Source organism: Kogia breviceps, chromosome 4 (assembly GCF_026419965.1).
Source record: "Kogia breviceps isolate mKogBre1 chromosome 4, mKogBre1 haplotype 1, whole genome shotgun sequence".
NCBI lineage: Eukaryota > Metazoa > Chordata > Mammalia > Artiodactyla > Physeteridae > Kogia > Kogia breviceps.
Genome location: NC_081313.1, coordinates 88,549,128 through 88,569,910, shown reverse-complemented (window position 1 = coordinate 88,569,910; position 20,783 = coordinate 88,549,128). Strand labels below are relative to the sequence as shown.

At 35.9% G+C, this 20,783-nt stretch overlaps 1 protein-coding gene across 6 annotated transcripts in view; it reads right to left on the bottom strand.

Annotated features, from left to right (window-relative positions):
• FER (FER tyrosine kinase) overlaps positions 1-20,783 on the bottom strand; it is a 468,410-nt gene that overhangs the window by 410,753 nt on the left and 36,874 nt on the right. For all 6 annotated transcript variants that reach the window (XM_059063150.2, XM_067031424.1, XM_067031423.1 and 3 more), the window contains one exon: positions 13,421-13,688. In XM_059063150.2, the coding sequence (XP_058919133.1) occupies positions 13,421-13,627 (207 nt within the window). In that variant the 5' untranslated portion in view covers positions 13,628-13,688. The remainder of the gene's footprint in view (positions 1-13,420; positions 13,689-20,783) is intronic.

Sequence of the window (20,783 nt, the reverse complement as noted above, 5' to 3'; positions counted from 1 at the left end):
AATACCTAAATATTCTCACTACCAAAAGGAACCAGGATCCCTCGGGGAAAGGGTTTATTGAAGGACTGGAAAAGGAACATTCAAAAGATGAGCCTGGAATATTTTAGTATGCCAGGAAATATAGAGTATTCAAAGAATGTTAGGGAAACAGTCCAGGTAATTGAAAGAAAACATGGCTACCTACACTTCTATCTCCCAATATTTCTTCCAAGAGCAATACAAATATCAAAAACGTAAAAACAAAACCACACTAACCCATGCCCTCAGGATTAAAGGCAAAATGTACACACTTCAAAAATAACTTTAAGTAAAAAAGAAAAATTACCAAAGCACAAAGTGTGACTTCTCACATACATGTTCCAGATTAAAGAAACTGAAGAAACCTAACAACTAAATGAAATAAGTGATTCTCTATTAGATCCTGAATGAGGATGAAAAAAAATTTTGCCAAAAGGGACATTATTGGAACAGTTGACAAAAGCTGGATAGGCAATATATTTTTGATAATAGCATGGTAACAATGGTAAATTTCCCAAATTTGATCATTACATTGTGGATATCTTAGAAAATACATGCTTAAATGTTTAAGAATAAAGAGACATGATGTCTTCAACTAACTTACAAATCATTCCCCCCAAAAATTATATATATAAAACACAAATTATATTGAGAGAGAAAGGAAACCACAGAGCAAATATGGCAAAATGTTAACAATTAATAAGTATAGTAGAGTTCATAGGGGAATCTCTGTTCTATTCTTGAAACTCTGCTGCACGTTTTAATTTTTTTTAAGTAAAGACATAAAAATCACTAGTTGCAAGACTTCTGCTTCCATCAAGATAGAGAAACAGGCATAATTTATTCTCCTGCATAAAACAACTAAAAACTGGACAAAAATGTAAGATAGCATTCAAGCCACTGGACATCAGGCAAGGAAGGACAGTGAACCCTGAGAGACTATAAATAAATGAACCGAACGCTAAGATTATCCCAGCTTACTGAATGGAGAAAATGTCCAGGATATCGTCCAGGGAGGAAGAGCCAAGCAGAACTCAGTAATCTCTGCAAGTTAAAGAGACTGTACAGAGCAGAGATACCATCATAGAGTACTGGTGAAGAGACAAGGACAGAGTACTAGAGAGAAGAGAGCTGCACAGAGAGAAAACTCAAGAGACCTGCAAAGACTCACCCTTGATTTTTTTAGCTAAGTACTGATTAGCTCAGGGCATGAGGAAACTACTCTATGCTGTAGAAATAACCCACCAATAAGGATTACAGGAAACACTGTCTAGAGCTCACATAGTATCACGGAATTGTACCAGGTCCCAACAGCCAGAGTTTAAAACCTCATAATATGGGGAGCATCCTTTGGATACTGAGAATGATCTTGCCTCAGTAGAGGAGATAAATTTACCCTAGACTATACATACTGCTGGTCCACCTAACAAATGTAAAAAATAAGAGACAAAAAGATCAAGCTGTGTCCAAGTAACTTAATCATATCCCAAAGCTAAAGAATAGTTAAAGAAAGGTAAATATATTCAGTACCTAATAAGGTAAAATTCATAATGCCTGGCATCAAGAGCATGCAGTTACAGGAAAATACAACCCAAAATGAGCAGAAAAATCAGGCAGTCAAAGCTGGCCCAGAAGTAACACTGAGGATAGAAGACAGGGAGAATAAAAGAGTCACTATGACTGTATTCCATATGTTCATGAAATTAAAAGAAATAATAAATATATTAAGTAGAGAAATGGAAAATATTTTAAAAGATTCAAGTTGAACTATTACAATGATTCACTTATGACTTGCTCATTTTCAACATGGAAATGGCTCAGCTACTTAGTTTCTGTTTCCTTCTCTCCAATTTCTCCATCCTAAGTACAGGTGTGGGGCAAAAGGAAGATCTGAGTTTTGGCAGGTATGAAAAGATAAAAGGATTGACATATACCGGCATGTTTAACTTGAAATACTGGTGAGACAGGAAGTGACATTGCTAGAGGAAGAAGAAAGGAGGAGGAAGTGATACTGTTGGAATAGGAGAGGTCAGGGAGAGAGTTAGTTAACTCATTGATAGGCTTATTAAAGAGCAAGGAGGGGCAGGGTCCAACAAAGCAGCATAGGAAGACCCTGAACTCATCTCCTCCCAAGACACACTAAATCTACAACTACATAAGTAATAATTTCAGGTAAAAAGAACTGTAAACTAGCTGAACAGCACCCTCCACAATAAGGGATAAAGGGACCACAGCAAGATGGGTAGTAGAGGCAGAGATGCAGTGACTCTAAAACCCTATCCCCCAGTGCAGTGACACACAGCAGGAAGGCATCTCACTAGTCCAGAGCCTCTCTTTAAAGATCAAAGGGTTTGTGCCCAACACTGGGCACCCCAACCCTTGGGACCTACACCAGAGAGACAAGGTCCCAAAACATCTGGCTTTAGAAACCAATGGGGATTACATCCAGGGGGCCCAGGGGGCCACATGAATCTTAGATACTCCTGTTCAGGGGCTCATGTGTGGATTCACTGGTTCCAGGAACAAGCACAAATGCAAGTTTGAAAAGTGACTGGATTATGTATAAAGGAGATTTGGTTGTTAACCTTAAAGCATCTGCTGGAGGGACAGGGATTAACTGGGATTTTCGTCATGGATGGTAACACTGAAGAGTACCATTTTTGCACTCTCCCTCCACCCTGCTATTCCAAATGGGCGAGCACACAACCTCTGTAAAATCAAGTGTCTATCCCACCCAAAATGCTCATCCCAGACCTCCCTAAAGTGGAAGGCATGCCCCATTCCCAACACTTTCCTCCAATATTGTGAAAACTGCAGTTGTGCCTCTCCCTCAGCACTCTTTCCTGGCCTCTCTAAAGCTGAGGGCATGCCCTGCCCGCAATACTCTCGCACAGCCTCACTAAAGCACAGTCTACACAGGGGACTCCTCTTCATTGCCAGGCTCTGGTGGTCAGAAGGGCTTGTGCTCCTGGCCCCATGGGACTGTAACAATCAGAAAGATAGTTCTGGGCAGAATACCACACCCAGGACACTACATAAACAGACTGAAATATCTCTGATCTGCACATGAAAAAGGCCCCTTAATTGTCCTGGAGCTTCAACCTGAGGGTCAGGCTTCAGGTTGGCAATCATCTAAAGGCTACATAGGTGCTCTTTGGGAATGTAGGCAAGGAGATACCACCTGTGCACCCTGTCTTGGCTTCACCACAGCATGCTGGTACCTCCCAGAAAGAAGCATATACACTCATCTGAAACCCCAATTCTTCCAACTGCTGCCAAGGGGACATATCTGGACCTCAGTTTGGAGGTCGGCAGGGTATACAACTGTCGTTGCATAGGACTTTATATATCTATCTGCATACTTCAAAAGCTATTGTCTGAGAAACAGGCTTCCAATCAGCCTGAATCTAGGCTGACTAGGATCACTCCCTTTAATACACTGATAGGTCTTGGTACACCCTCAATAAGCAAGACCTATCAAGAATAAATGAGACTACTTAGACAATCACATAGTTTCCAGAGACAACCAAGAGCTAGAGCAAGGTTGAATGATAAGAGCCATCTCTTACATAAGGCCTAGTTCTTCAAGACTGGGAGAGGTAGCTATTTTGCTTAATACACAGAAACAATTACACAGAGTCAAGCAAAAGGTAAAAATAGACAAATATGTTCCAAACAAAAGAATAAGATGAAACCTCAGAAAAAGACCTTAATAAAACAGAGATAAGTAATATACCTGATATAGAGTTAAAAGAGATGCTCACTGAACTCAAAAGAAGAATAGATGAACACAGTGAGAGCTATATCAAATAGATAGAAAATATTTTTAAAAACTAAACAGATGTCACAGAACTGAAGAGCACAATAACTGAATTGAAAAATATACTAAAGGGGTGCAACAGCTGCCTAGCTAAAGTAGAACAACTAAACAGCAACCTAGAAGGTAGGGCAGAGGAACTCACCCAAACAAGCAGCAAAAAGAAACAAGAATTTTAAAAAGTATAGGTAACTTAACAGACATATGCGACTACACCAAGCAGAATAACATTCACATTATAGGGGGTCCCAGAAGGAGAAGAGAAAAAGGGGCAGAAAACTTATTTGAAAAAATAATGGCCATAAACTCCCCTAACCTGGGGAAGAAAACATTCAGGTCCAGGAAGCACAGAGAATGCCAAATAAGACGAACAGCAAGATAAATTATAATTAAAATGTCAGAAGTTAAAGACAGAATCTTAAAAGCAACGTGTCACATAAACAGGAATCTCCATAAGACTATCTGCTGATTTTTCAACAGAAACTGTAAGCCAGAAGGGAATAGCATAACATATTTAAAGTGATGAAGGGAAAAACCTACAACCAAGAACACTCTACCTGACAAGGCTATCATCCAGAATTGAAGGAGAGATAAAGAGTTTTCTAAATAAGCAAAAGCTAAAGGAGTTCATCACCACTTAACCAACTTCATGAGAAAAGTAAATGGGTCTTCTTTAAGCTGAAACAAAAGGGTGCTAACTTATAACAGAAAAATATATGAGAGTAAAAATCTCACTGCTAAAAGCAAATATATGGTAAGGATAGTGGGTTAATCACATAGGAAGCAATTAGAAGGTTAAAAGATAAAGTAGTAAAATTAATTGAAACTACAATAATTAAAGAATACACAAAATAAAAAGATGTACAATATGACATCAAAAACATAAAACATGACTGAGCAGAATAAAAATGTAAAGTTTTTAGAATGTGTTCAAATGTAAGTTGCTACCAACTTAAAATAGACTGCTATATATATAGATCGTTATATGTGAACCTCATGGTAACCACAAAGCAAAATGTACAGCAGACACACAAAAGATAATGAGAATAGAATCTAAACATAACACTAAAGAAATTCATCGGGCTTCCCTGGTGGCGCAGTGGTTGAGAGTCCGCCTGCCGAGGCAGGGGACGCGGGTTTGTGCCCCGGTCCGGGAAGATCCCACATGTCGCGGAGCGGCTGGGTCCGTGAGCCATGGCCACTAAGCTTGTGCGTCTGGAGCCTGTGCTCCGCAACGGGAGAGGCCACAACAATGAGAGGCCCGCATACCCCCCCCCCAAAAAAAAGAAAGAAATTCATCAAACCACAAGGGGAGAGAACAAGAGATGAAAAAAGGAATAGAGAGAAGTTACAAAAACATACAGAAAACAATCAACAAAATGGCAACAAGTACATACCTATCAATATTTACTTTCAATGCAAATGGACTAAATTATCCAATCAAAAGACACAGAGTGGGTGAACAGATTAAAAAAATTTTTTTTAAATAAAAGAATAATTTATATGTTACCAGGAAGAGACTTACTTCAGGTTTAAGAACACGCAGACTGAAAGCAAAGGGATGGAAAAAGATATTCCATGCAAATGGAAATGAAAAGAAAGCTGGTATACCTATACTTACATCAGACAAAACAGACTTTAAAACAAAGAACATAATAAAAGACAAAGAAAGGCATTACATAATATAAAGTGGTCAATTCAACAAAATATGACATTTGTAAATATTTACACACCTAACACAGGAAAATCTAAATACATAAAAAAACTATTAACAGGCCTAATGGGAAAATCTGACAGCACTACAATAATTGTTGGAAACTAACCACATTTACATCAACAGATAGATCATCTACACAGAACATCAATAAGGAAACATCAGCCTTAAATGAAACATCAGACCTGATGGACTTAAGAGAAATGTATAGAACATTCCACCCAAAAGCAGCAGAATACACATTCTACTCAAGGGCACATGGAGCATTCTCAAGGATAGGCCACATGTTAGACCACAAAACAAGTCTCAATAAATTTAAGAAGATTGAAATAATATCAAGAAAGTCCTATCAAAATTCCAATGACATTCTGCACAGACCTAGAATAAATAATTCTAAAATCTGTATGGGACCAAAGTCCCCAAGAAAAGGAGGGAGGGAGGGAGGGAGGGATGGAAGGAAGGGAGGAAAGGAAGGACAGAAAGAAGGAAGGAATGAACAAAGCTGTAGGTATCATGCGCCCTGATTTCAAACTATACTACAAAGCAATAGTAATCAAAATAGTATGGTATTGGTATAAGACACATAGATCAACAGAATAGAGAGCCCAGAAATAAACCCACATATATATGGTCAATTAATTTACAACAAAGGAGGCAAAAATATACAATGGGAAAAGGCAGTCTCTTCAATAAATGGTGTTGGGCAAACCCAACATCCACATGCAAGAGAATAAAACTGGATGACTATCTTACACCATACACAAAAATCAAATCAAAATTGATTAAAGACTTGAATGTAAGATCAGAAACCATAAAACTCCTAGAAGAAAACACAGGCAGTAAGCTCCTTGACATCACTCTTAAAGATATTTTTTGGATCTGATTCAAACGCAATGGCAACAAAAGCAAAAATAAACAATTGGGACTACATCAAACTAAAAAGCTTCAGTACAGCAAAGGAAACCATCAACAAAACAAAAAGTCAACCTCCAGAATAGGATAAGATATTTGCAAATCATACATCCAATAATGGGCTAATATCCAAAACACATAAAGAACTCATACAACTAAACAACAACAACAAAATCCAACTTAAAAACAGGCAGAGGATATGAATAGACATTTTTCCAAAGAAGACATATGGGTGGCCAAGAAGTAGGTAAAAAGATGCTCAAGATCACCAGCTATTAGGGAAATGCAAATCTAAACCACAATGAGATATTACCACATATCTGTCAGAATGGCTATTGTCAAAAAGACAAGAAATAACAAGTATTAGAGAATTTGTAGAGAAAACAGAACCCTCACACACTGTGGGTAAGAATGTTATTTAGTGCACCTACTATGTAAAACAATATGAAGGTTCCTCAAATAATAACAGAACTATCATATGGTCTAGTTATTCCACTTCTGGGTATTTATCTGAAGTAAATGAAAACACTAACTAAAAGAGACATATGCATCCCTATTTCATTGTAGCATTGTTTAAAATAGCCAGATATGGAAATAACCTAAGTGTCCATTGGTGGATGAAGAGATCAAAAAGATGTGGTATATATACACAATGGAATATTTCTCAGCAATAGAAAAGAAGGAAATCTTTGCCACTTATGACAACATGGATGGGCTGTGAGGCTATTATGCTAAGTGAAATAAGTCAGTCAGAGAAAGACCAACACCATATGATTTCACTTAAATGTGGAATTTTAAAAAACAAAACAAATAAGCAAAGACAATAAAACTCACAGGTACAGGAACAGACTGGTGGTTATCAGAGGGGAAAGGGATTGGGGTGTAGGTGGAAAGGGTAAAGGGATCAATTATATGGTGACAGATGATAACTAGGACTTATTGCAATGATCACTTTATGGTATATACAAATACTGATTATGTTGTACACCTGAAACCAAAATGTTAGGTACCAGTTTTACTGGAATTGAAAACAAAACAAACAAACAAAAAAACTATCCTAACATGAAGGAGAGGAAGGAAGGAAGGAAGGAAAGAAGGAAGGAAGGAAGGAAGGAAGGAAGGAAGGAAGGAAGGAAGGAAGGAAGGAAGGAAGGAAGGAAGGAAGGAAGGAAGGAAGGGAGGAAGGAAGAAAGGAAGGTTAATTAATTCATTTGTCAAAAAAAGGAACAACTCTAAACATTTATGTACTTCTTAACAGAGATTCAAAATACATGAAATAAAAACTGATCAAACTGCAGGGAGAAACAGACTTATTCACAATTATAATCAGAGATTTCAACACCATTCTCAATAACTGATAGAACAGGTGGACAAAAATGAGTAAAGAGGGACTTCCCTGGTGGCCCAGGTTAGCAATCCACCTTCCAATGAAAGTGACGTGGTTCGATCCCTGGTCAGGGAACTAAGATCCCACATGCCATGGGGCAATTAAGCCCATGTACTGCAACTCCTGAGCCCACATACTCTAGAGCCTGCACACCACAACTACTGAGACTGCACACCACAACTACTGAGCCCACGAACTCTGGAGCCCATGCGCCACAACTAGAGAGAAGCCCATGCACCGCAACGAAGAGCCTGCACACCACAGTGAAAGACCCCGCGTGCCACAACAAAGATACCACGTGCCACACCTAAGATCCAACGCAGCCAAATAAATTTTTTTAAATGTGTAACCATATTCTTTAAAATAAAAAAAACAATGAGTAAAGAAATAAATGACTTGAAACACTATCAACCATCTTGACCTAATTGTCATTTATAAGAATACTGCAAACAACAACAGCAGAGTATAAAGTACACATGAAAGAGTTACCAAGACAGACCATACTCTGGGCCATGAAACAAGTATCCATAAATTTAAAAGGATTCAAGTCACATAAAATAGGATCTTTGAAAACAATGGAACTCAATTTGAAATCAGTAACAAAAATATCTCTAGAAAAAAAAAATAACTACTTGGAAATTATATAAGAGACTTTGAAAGAATACATGGGTCAAAGAAGGAATCAAAAGTGAAATTAAAATGTATTTTGGGGCTTCCCTGGTGGCGCAGTGGTTGAGAGTCCGCCTGCCGATGCAGGGGACACGGGTTCGTGCCCCGGTCCGGGAAGATCCCACATGCCGCAGAGCAGCTGGGCCCGTGAGCCATGGCCGCTGAGCCTGCGCGTCCGGAGCCTGTGCTCCGCAACGGGAGAGGCCACATTAATGAGAGGCCCGCGTACCGAAAAAAAAAAAAAAAAATGTATTTTGAACTGAAAAAAATGAAAATAACCATATGAGAATTTTCTGGGATGCAGCTAAAACAATACTCAGAAAAAATTAAGAACACTATAAGGATGTATGTATTACAGAAGAAGAATAGTCTTAAATCAGTGATTTCAACTTCTACTTTATTAATCCAGGGGAAAAAAGAGCAAATGATAAATGGGGAAAAAAATTAATAGATTTCAGAGCAGAAATCAGTGCAATAGAAAACAGAATATCAATATACAATGAATGAAATCAAAAGTTGGTTCTCATATAACATCAGTAAAATTGAGAAATCTCTAGCCAGTCCAATCAAGAAAAAAAAAAAAAAAGAAGACACAAATTATCAATATCAGGAATGAGAGATATAAGACTACTACAGATTCTCCAAATATTAAAAAGACAATAAGGCAAAATAATAAACAACACTAAAAAAAAATTGACAACTTAGGCAAAAATAAATTCCTTATAGTTCACTGAAGAAGAAAAGGATCATATGAATAGCCCTTTATTTTAAAAATTAAATTTATAACTAAAATCCTTCTCCCAAAGAAAACTCTAGGCTAAGATGACTTCACTGGTGAATTCTATCACACACCTAAGTAAGAAATAAAACCAGTTCTACATAAACTTCTCCAGAAAATTGAAGAAAATACTTCCCACTTGTCTTATGAAGCCAGCCTTATTACTCTGCTACCAAAACCACATAATATTACAAGAAAAGGAACTGTAGACTATATCCCTCAGTAACACTGATACAAAAATTCTCCAAAAAACTTTCTTAGCAAATTGAATCCAATGACATAAAAACAAGGATAATACAAAAAGATGAAGTGGGAAGGTTTGGTATTTTTTTTAACAATCTTCAGATGTTTGAAACATCTGAAAATCAATCAATACATTTAACATATTATCAAACTGAAAAGAAAAAACAATATAATCACCTAAGCAGAAGAAAACAAACGACTTGACAAAGTCCAACAATTAATGAAAAAGCTCTCAGCTAGGCAGGAACAGAAGGGGATTTCTATAAGCTTATAGAAGGTATCTACAAAGTCTCAAAATTAACATCACACTTAATAGTGAAAGACTAAATGCTTTTCCCCTAAGATCGGGAAAAAGACAGATGTCTGCTGTCAATACTTCTATTGAACTCTGCACCAGAGGTTTTAGCTATTGCAAGAAGGCCACAAAAATAAATAAAAGGCATCCAAATTGGAAAGGAAGAACTAAGATTCTCTTTGTTTGCAGATAATATAATCATCTGTGTAGAAAATTCAATGGACTCTACAAGACAACTGCAAATAAGTACGTTTTGCAAAGTTTAGGTCATGAGATTAACATACATAATAACAATGAACAGTGGAAAACTGAAAATCAGGAAAAATACTATTTATAAGAACATCAAAAAATATGAAATACACATAAATCCAAAAGGCCTGTACACTTAAAACTACTGATATAAAATTAGAAAAATTAAAGAAGATATACACACCATGTTTATGCATTAGAACTCCAATACTGTTAAGATATACATTTTCCCAAAGTTTACCTATATACTCAATGCATTTCAATCAAAATTCAGTAGCCTTTTTTATAGAAATTGATGAGCTTATTCTAAAATTCATATGGAAATGCACAGGAACTAAAGTAGTCAAAACAATTTTGGAAAGAAAAAAAAAGGCACAAAGAGAAATTACACTATCTAACTTTGAGATAACTATAAAGCAACAGTAATCAGAATAGTGTGATGCATTTTCAGAGTTAAGAGGAAAAGCTGACATACTCCTTGTTTTTCTTTGGGTTTCCAACCATTGTTCAACTGTTATCTCTCAACATTTCCTCTCTGAAAGGCAATACTACCAATTAAACCACTTCCTCTCAATCTATTACCTTTTTCTATCCCCTTTTCACATCCCCCCAAATTCTCCTGCCCTCTTTATCTTAGCATTTGTCTCCATCTATCCCTCACCAAAATACCTGACACTTCAATATACACATTGATGACTCTTTCTCTGTCCTGATCTCATAAATCCTCAATCTTCTTACCTGTTAATACTATTTCTTGTTCCTTTCACTAGCTTACTTTTTTTTAAAGATTTTTTTGATGTGGAGCATTTTTTAAGTCTTTATTGAATTTGTTACAATATTGCTTCTGTTTTATGTTTTGGCTTTTTGGCTGCAAGGCATGTGGGATCTTAGCTCCTCAATGAGGGATCAAACCCGCACCGCCTGCACTGGAAGGGGAAGTCTTAACCACTGGACCTCCAAGGGAAGTTCCATACTTTTCTAAACAGTATAATTTCAGTTAAACATAGTAAATAAAACACATGGCTATTTTTCACTCCTTTCCAAAACCCTACCAAAATATAATATAGTTAAAGTATAAATTCGCAATAACAAAGAAGTTAGAAAAGGCAACAATCACAGATAAGACTTGCCAACAAAATGTTAGAAAATGTAAGTGGTAACTGATTAGCATAACAGGAAAAGTTGAAACTTAAGTGTAAGGCAAAGGGGAGGTCAAGAAGAAAAGGCTACATGGTGGGACAGGGAATTGGAGGAAAATGATCAAAAGGTACAAACTTCCAGTTATAAGATAAATAAGTACTAGGGATATAATGTAAAGCATGATGACTATAGTTAACACTGTTGTATGATAAAGAGAGTTGTTAAGTGAGTGCTTTCTAAGAGTTTTTATCAAAAAGAGAAATCTTTTTCTTTTCATTATTTGGATATCAGCTAAATCTACTGTGGTAATCATTTCACAACATAACATAAATCAAACCATCATGCTGGACTTCCCTGGTAGTGCAGTGGTTAAGAATCTGCCTGCCAACGCAGGGGATACGGGTTCGATCCCTGATCCGGGAAGATCCCACATGCCGGGAAGCAACTAAGCCCGTGAGCCACAATTACTGAACCCATGTGCCACAACTACTGAAGCCCACCCACCTACAGCCCGTGCTCTGCAACGAGAAGCCACGACTATCAGAAGCCCACGCACTGCAATGAAGAGTAGCCCCCACTCACCGCAACTAGAGAAAGCCCGCATGCAGCAATGAAGACCCAATGCAGCCAAAAATAAATAAATAAATAAATTTATTTAAAATAAAAGAATGAGGAAGCCCTTTAAAAAAAAAATCATGCTATACACCTTAAACCTATACAGTGATGTATGTCAATTATATCTCAATGAAACTGGGGGGAGAAAAAGAAGAAAAGAGCAGTTTATAGGGTCAGATAACTCCAATAAAGCTCAGGAACTAGAGAAATCTAAATGAAGAAAAAGGAGAGGGCACCAAAACAGAAGGATTGATTCAGTCTATATAAGGAACAGCCAGAATTCTAGTTCCTATTGCTCAGCTCACAGACATGCAACTATTCTCCCCCAGTTTAGAAGAAAACAAGAGGAAAAAATTAACCAGAGAGCTTTTGGACTCAGAGACACCAGGCAGTTTAGGAAAAACAGGAGGATTAACTAAAATATGACTCTTCGTACACTCAATCTACTTTCCCTATCTATTCCCATAACATAACAGAGTAGTCAAACAAAATACAGGACACCAGTTAAATTTGAATTTCAGGTAAAAAATAAATAATTTTTAGTGTATGTATTTCTCAAATATTGTATGCAAATTTAACTGGTGTTCTATATTTTAATTTGCTACATCTGGCAACCCTACCTTCAGACTAGAGACTAGAGAATTGTTCCTTGGGAAATCTCATTGGCCCAGGAAAGGATTAAAGATATTAACATTAGGAGTTCTCAGCAAAATCACAGATCTTTACGTGATCACACATACCACATACACACATTCCCCATAAGAAACAGAGTTTCTTCTACAATTTACACAAATCCTAAGACCCATGAGTGCAAGAAACACACTAATTTTTTTAACTTTCCAAGTAAGGTAAAAAAAAAATTTTAACTTTGGATAAATATAGTGAAATGTGAAGTAAGACAATGAAAATAAACAGAGCAAAAATCCAATAACTATTAAGGTGTGTAATATTTCATATTTTATGCCTTCAAAGGACAATTAGCAGTGCAATTTTGGCCTTTATTTTTATAGCCCTTATTTTTAAATTTTATATTATGCTTTATAATCTTGGAGCTAAAAAACCATATTGTTTACCCAAAGGATTTTTATGTGTGATTAAATCATCAATATATTAGTATTTTAGTAATGAAATGACAGCAGAGAACACCTACATGTTAAAATATTCCATGTGATTCACTATACAAATGATTCACAGAAGAATGCAGGGAAGGTGAGTTATAATGAAAGTCTGTGTCAAAAGAAGAAAACAGCGGGGCTCAAGGAACCCAAGGAGGTAGGGTAATAAAGAAAACGAAATTTGTAAGAAGGGTTCTCAAACCTAACTAATCATTAGAATAATCTGGACATCTATTGGAAAAAAAGATTTCAAAGTTCAAAAATTTCAGACCTACTGACTCAGAATATCAGGAGCTGGGCCCAAATTTTACAATTTTTGAAACTTTCCCCATGACATTCTGGTAATCAGCAAGATTTTGGAAGATTTTAGAATGCTGACTTAGGTACGCTTATTCAATAGTATGATCTATTTGCCTTAAGGACAACTATGATGCTATAGACAATAAATGATGAAATCATTCTTCTTACCTTGGATACATTGCTGACATAATTCATTTGGATAGTACTTTCCTTATCAACTTGATTACAAAGGTTCTGTAAAGTAGATGCATATTCTTTATCACTTTTTATTCTCAGGGCCATAAATTTCTTCACTGTTTCCAGTAACCGTAATTCCCAGTCTTGCAATTTTAACACAGCTTCATGTGAATTCTTCAGGTCACTCCCAAACCCCATTTTTGTAAGGCACTGTCTTATCCTCCACACTGCACAATTGAGTCGACTAATCAGCACATATCTGTGTATGTAAACAGAAGAAAAGAATCTTAAATCAAAAGGAAATTAGTCTTCAAAGCAACGTTATGGCCCATTCTTTTTAGAGTAAAAAAAAAAAAAAAAAAAAAAATCACTATAACAATGCTTTCCCCAAAAAAATCAGGAATAAGATGAGAATGTCCAATCTCCTCACTTCTATTCAACACTGTAATGGAGGTTCCAGTCAGTACAATGAAATAAGTGAAATAATAAGTGAAATAATGAATTTGGAATGGAAGAAGTAAAACTATATTTATTTGCAGATGACATGATGTATATAAAAATCCTAAGAAATACAATTTTTAAAGTATTAGAACTAATAAATGAGCTCAGTAAGATTACTGGGTACAAGATCAATATACAAATATCAACTGTATTTCTAAGTACTAGCAATGATCAATCTGAAAACAAAATTAAAAAACAATTCCAAAACAATTCCATTTACAACAGCATTAAAAAGAATAAAATATTTAGGAATAAATTTTACAAAATAAACACAAAAATTTACTCTTAAAATTATAAAATATTGTTGAAAAAAATTAAAGACGACCTAAATAAATGGAAAGACTCATGTTAATGGATCCAAAAGACTTAATATTGTTAAGAAAGCAAATACTGTCCAACTTGTTCTACAAACTTAACTCAATCCATATTAAAATCTAAGCTAGCTTTTTTTTTCTTTTGCAGAAATTGACAAGCTAATCTTAAAACTTACAGAGAAATGCAAGGAAGCCAGAATAATCAAATAAATAAACAAACAAACCAAAACACCCTGAAGAAAAAGAACAAAGCTGGAGGACTCAGACTTCACTGCCAAGTCTATTCAATGGAGGAAAAAAAAGTCTTTTCCACTACAGATGCTGGGACAATCGGATTCCACATGCAGAAGAGTTAAGCAGGATGCCTCCTTAGACCCTACACAAAAAATTAAATCTAAAGGAATCACAGATCTAAATATCAGAGCTAAAACTATAAAACTCTCAGAAGAAAATATACTAGTAAATCTTCATGACCTTGATCCAGGCAATGGTTTCTAGACATGACACCAAAAGTGCAAGCAACAAAATAAAAATATGTAAATTTGTTTTCATCAAAATTAAAAATTTCTGTACTTCGAAGACCACCATCAAGTAAGTGATAAGACCACAGAATGGGGAAAATATTTACAAATCATATATCTGATCAGGGACTTTTATCTGGATTATATAAAGAATTCTTACAACTCAATAATAACAAGACAAACCAATTAAAAATGGGCAAAAGATCTGAGTAGACATTTCTCCAAATAAGATTTATAGACGTCCACTAAGCACATGAAAAGATGTTCAATATCATTAGCCATTAGGAAAATACCAATCAAAACCAAAATGAGATACCATTTCACACCACTAAGATGACCATAATCAAAAAGACAGAAAATATTAAATGTTGCAGACTGTGAAGAAATTAGAACCATCAGATACTGGTGTTGTAAATATAAAATGGATAGTTCCTCAAAACTTAAACACAGAGTTATTATATATGACCCAGAAATTCCACTCTTAGGTATGTACCCAAGAGAAATAAAAACATATGCCCACACAAAAACTTGTGCATGAATATTTGAGCAGAATTATTCATAATAGTCACAAAGGGGAACAACACAAATGTTCATCAACTGATGAAAGGATCCATACAATGAAATTAGCAATGGTAATGAATGAAATGTTGATACAAGCTACAGCATGGATAAACCTTGTAAACATGCTAAGTGAAAGAAGCCAAACACAAAAGACTGACATGTTGTGCTGTCTTCTTATATGAAACGTCCAAAATCTATTTTTAGAGGCATAAATCAAATTAGTATTGACTAGAGCTGGCAAATTTGTGAAGAAATGAGGAGTGACTGCTAACGGGTACTGGATTTCCTTTTAGGGTGAGTAGAGGGTTCTAAAATTGATTGTGGTTAATGGTTGCACAACTCTGTGAACAGAATAAAAACCATTAAATTGTACAGTTTAAATGGGTGAATTCTTCAGCATGTGAGTTATAGCTCAACATTGTTAAAAAAAAAAAAATCTCTACAGTATAACTTATAATCATCTAAAGGTCGGTTATCAGACATCCCGAAGTTATTCCTGCTTGTTTGCTATAAATCCCAAGAACTATGATAGAATTTATTTTCCCCTCCAGTCTCCTAGAATTTCAAGCAGTGAATCTTTTAGGGTCAGTTAGAAGAAATAAAGAAACACATCTTTTATTTTTAAGTCTGGCTCATCATATCAGAAGTCAATTTAATTCAGCTGAAATCCTCTAATGTATACAGAAAAATGAGAAAAAGGTCTCTCTCTCTAAGCTCAGCGATACCATCTAAAGAGATGGTAAAAATGTGTGGGTTTTCCAAATAGAAAACAAATTCCAATTTTTTCCCAACTGAAAACTATCTGGTTTTATGATCAAACAAGTAGAGCGGGAAAAAGGTTGTAGAAAAATGTACTCCATCAAGATTTCCAAAGTTGCAAGCAGGACACTAAATGGATCTTAACATAAATAAGTCAATAAAAGTCATTGACTTATTCACTTTAATATTAAGTAGGATAATTCCAGTTTATTCACTTTGTAGGTAGTAGCTTTAAAAAATTTACTTTGATATACTGTATCTTTATGGGTCACAAAAAAGAACATTCTTCTGTTATTTTACTTATAGCTCAACTAAGTCTCAGTGAAGATCTACTCTATCTCATACCATGTTTTCAATAGAAGAATAAGAAATATTTTTTTTCCAGACAAAGAAAGGTGAAACGTTTTGCTTTTTATTTTTGAAGCTATATCTGAGATTGTGGTTCATTTTATTCTGTAGCTTGGAAAAAACACCACTTCTACTTCTAAATGCATCTAGCTGTGGTCAAAGCTTTGACAATAGTTTTTTTCTCTCATTATTAGGAAATTCAAAAGGATTATGAAGAGCTTAGATGAATAAAAAGGGAAACAATCTGGCAGCTATCTGAGAAACACTCCAGCCCACCCTAAGGGCTTATTTGTGTACACCAGTATTCTAGGTCAGGGTGAATATAAAATAATTTAATACATGGTACCACTCCTTGAGGAATGACAAATAATAAAAATTTTAAAAAACAATTCCATAATTAACTGATTATGTCTAATTATTAAATTAGTAGAGATTATAAATACTTTAAGGAATTAAAGGGAATGGTATCCTACAGATAATTTTTCCATAGATGTCAAATGATATACATAAGACTATTCAATTCAGTAGTGTTTGGAATTTTTTTAAAAACTGGAAATATTAATTAAAAGGAACTGACTAGGTAAATTACAATCAAAGCTGCTGCAGTTGATTGTATTGATAACTGAGAAATCCTAGGGAGTACCATTCAAATCATAGTCTGTGTGAATTTGTTCAGTGTCCAACCTTCACAACCATATGTGGTAGATGTGATCATGGCATATTCATTCAGTGGAGTATTATTCAGCCCTAATATAAAAATAATAAAACTTGTGTATTGATCTGGAACTATCATTAACAATTATTAATAGAAAAAAGTAAGATACAGAACTTGGTATGCTTACATTGTGTAAAAAGGAGGAAGCATAATAAAAATTAAATTTACTTGTTAAGTGCATAAAATATTTCTAGAAGAACACACAGTGGCTGGGACACAGGAATGGGAAGGAGACTCTTCATTATATACCCTTTTGTACAACTGAATTTTGTTTTAAGTGAACATATTGCTATTACTTATTCAAAAATTAATTAAAGAATTTTTGAAGAGAAAAAAAAATTAATGAAACCTGAAGTTATCCAGAAAAGTTTCCTAGAAATGGCAAGACATTAGTTAAGGCTGGAAAAACCATGATTTAGATAAAAAGGTCAAAAAGGAAATGTATTTCAGGAAGCAATACGGGGAATATAAGTGACTAGGGGGTGAAGTAAAAAAATAAATATCTCTAAAATCAAGCTATATGTGGCAAGCAGTGGCAGATGGCATGCCAATTTACCTCTTGCTATTCTAACATTAAGGGAACTAATAAGGCTCAAACTCCTTAACTGGTGCTTAAGGCAAAATTACAAGATCATGAATATGATGTTTTAAATGATTAATGTGCTGGTGCTAGTTACACAAGTGTGTTCAGTTAGTGAAATTTCATAAAGCTGAGCATCTGTGATTTGTGTACTTTTCTATATGTATGTTATACTTAATTTTAAAAGAGACATAGAGATAGAGTTTAATCTGGAAGCTAGGTATAAAATAGCTTGAAGACAGCAAAAACATAAAATGAGACATAAGAAGGCAAATTAATAAGTCACTACAGCTATACAGCTTGAGAAATGAGGATCTATAATTGACAATGTCAGTGAGAGTTAAAATCAAAGAGGCTTGACCTGGTAAATGGATTTAAAGAAAAGAGAGACAGATGATACAATAACAACTTCAAGGCTTTAATAATAAATGATGACAATATCAACAGAAATGGAAGAATGAGAATACGGAGCTACTTTAAAGAAAATAAATTCATTTCAACAGGAAATAAATGCTTAGGTAAAATACAAAGCTAAGGATACAAATTTGAGAGTCAGCTGCTTAAAGGTGATAAAACTGTTGGTGGGAATGTAAATTGATACAGCCACTATGGAGGTTCCTTAAAACTCTACAAATAGAACTACCATACGACCCAGCAATCCCACTACTGGGCATATACCCTGAGAAAACCATAATTCAAAAAGACTCATGTACCAAAATGTTCATTGCAGCTCTATTTACAATAGCCAGGACATGGAAGCAACCTAAGTGTCCGTCATCAGATGAATGGATAAAGAAGATGTGGCACATGTATACAATGGAATATTACTCAGCCATAAAAAGAAACGAAATTGAGTTATTTGTACTGAAGTGGATGGACCTGGAGTCTGTCATACAGAGTGAAGTAAGTCAGAAGGAGAAAAACAAATAACGTATGCTAACACATATATATGGAATCTAAGAAAAAAAAATGTCATGAAGAGCCTAGGGGTAGGACGGGAATATAACACAGAGCTACTAGAGCATGGACTTGAGGATATGGGGAGGGGGAAGGGTAAGCTGTGATGAAGAGAGAGAGTGGCATGGACATATATACACTACCAATCGTAGGGTGGATAGCTAGTGGGAAGCAGCCACATGGCACAGGGAGATCAGCTAGGTGGTTTGTGACCACCTAGAGTGGTGGGATAGGGAGGTTGGGAGGGAGGGAGACGCAAGAGGGAAGAGATATGGGAACATATGTATATGTATAACTGATTCATTTTGTTGTAAAGCAGAAACTAACACACCATTGTAAAGCAATTATACTCCAATAAAGATGTTTAAAAAAAAGAAAAAAAAAACCAATAGATTGAATGTTGACAGTAAAGCAGAGAATTATAAGGACAAAGCCCATGAGAATGTATCAATGGAGGAACTAGAAGAAGAAAAGCCAAAGGGTAGAGATTAAGTAAGCAAAAAAGAGGTTTGACAGAGTTACAGATGATGGGATAAAAAAGAAGTTATTAGCAATGTCGAATGTCAGAGAGAGATGTGAAAACTGCAAGAAGTCATTATTGGAATTTTCAGGTAAAGCCAGTATAGTAAAAGTACTTCAGAAGCTCCTACCACCAATAAGTAATAAAAAGAACAAAAATTGTTAAGAAAATACAAAAATTTAAACATATCATCAGCAAATAAAGGAGTAAAACTTTATGCCACAAGTTTCACACCATAGTTTCAAAGGAAAAAAAGAGAAAATTCTGGTGCTCTGGGCAGCATGGAAATGTGCCCAACACTACCCCTCAACTTTCAGAAGATATCCTGAGGAAGAAGAATTAACAAAATCCTGAGAATTCACACTGGATACTCCAAGATGAAAAGAAGCAGCAGACACTGAACAGACCAACCTAGGGAAAAATCAAGAAAATAATTAAAGGAATATTACTCAGCCATAAAGAGAAAAATGAAATTGAGTTCTTTGTAGTGAGGTGGATGGACCTAGAGTCTGTCATACAGAGTGAAGTAAGTCAGAAAGAGAAAAACAAATACCGTATGCTAACATATATACATATGGAATCTTAAAAAAATATATGGTTCTAAAGAACCATAGGGAACGATAAGCTGGGAAGTGAGAGACTGGCATTGACATATATACACTACCAAATGTAAAACAGATAGCTAGTGGGAAGCAGCCACAGAGCACAGGGAGATCAGCTCGGTGCTTTGTTACCACCTAGAGGGGTGGGATAGGGAGGGCGGGAGGGAAACACAACAGGGAGAGGATATGGGGATATTATGTATTCATATATCTGATTCACTTTGCTATACAGCAGAAACTAACACAACAATGTAAAGCAATTTAAAAAAAAAAAAAGAAAGAACTAAAGAAAGAAGCTTCTCTGTACCAAGACAGGACCTCAGAAAAATGCAGGGAGAGCAGCCTTGGCTTGCCATTTTCCAGGACTCTATGAAGAACTGGTGGATAAAATTAAATCCAGAAGTAAAGGATGTTTAATGGAATCTCATAAGAGAGAGTAAATCTCAGGGCCCCCAACAAGGCCAAACTCAGTCCCAGCCAATACCTCCCCACCCCTCTATCGCCATGCTCATATGACAAATAAACCAAAATTAAAAGTAAAACCTAGGAATTCCCTGGTGGCGCAGTGGTTAAGAATCCTCCTGCCAATGCAGGGGACACGGGTTCGAGCCCTGGTCCAGGAAGATCCCACATGTTGTGGAGCAACTAAGCCCATGCACCACAACTACTGAGTCTGCGCTCTAGAGTCTATGAACCACAACTACTGAGCCCGTATGCCACAACTACTAAGTCCATGCACCTAGAGCCCATGCTCCACAACAGGAGAAGCCACCGCAATGAGAATCCCGCGCACCACAACAAAGAGTAGCCCCCACTCGACACAACTAGAGAAAGCCTATGTGCAGCAATGAAGACCCAACGCAGCAAAAATTTAAAAATAAATTTTTTAAAAAAGTAAAACCTAGCTTCTGATCCAGACAAGATGGCATAGACCATTTTTCCCAGCTCAGCCCCACAAACCACAACTATAAACACT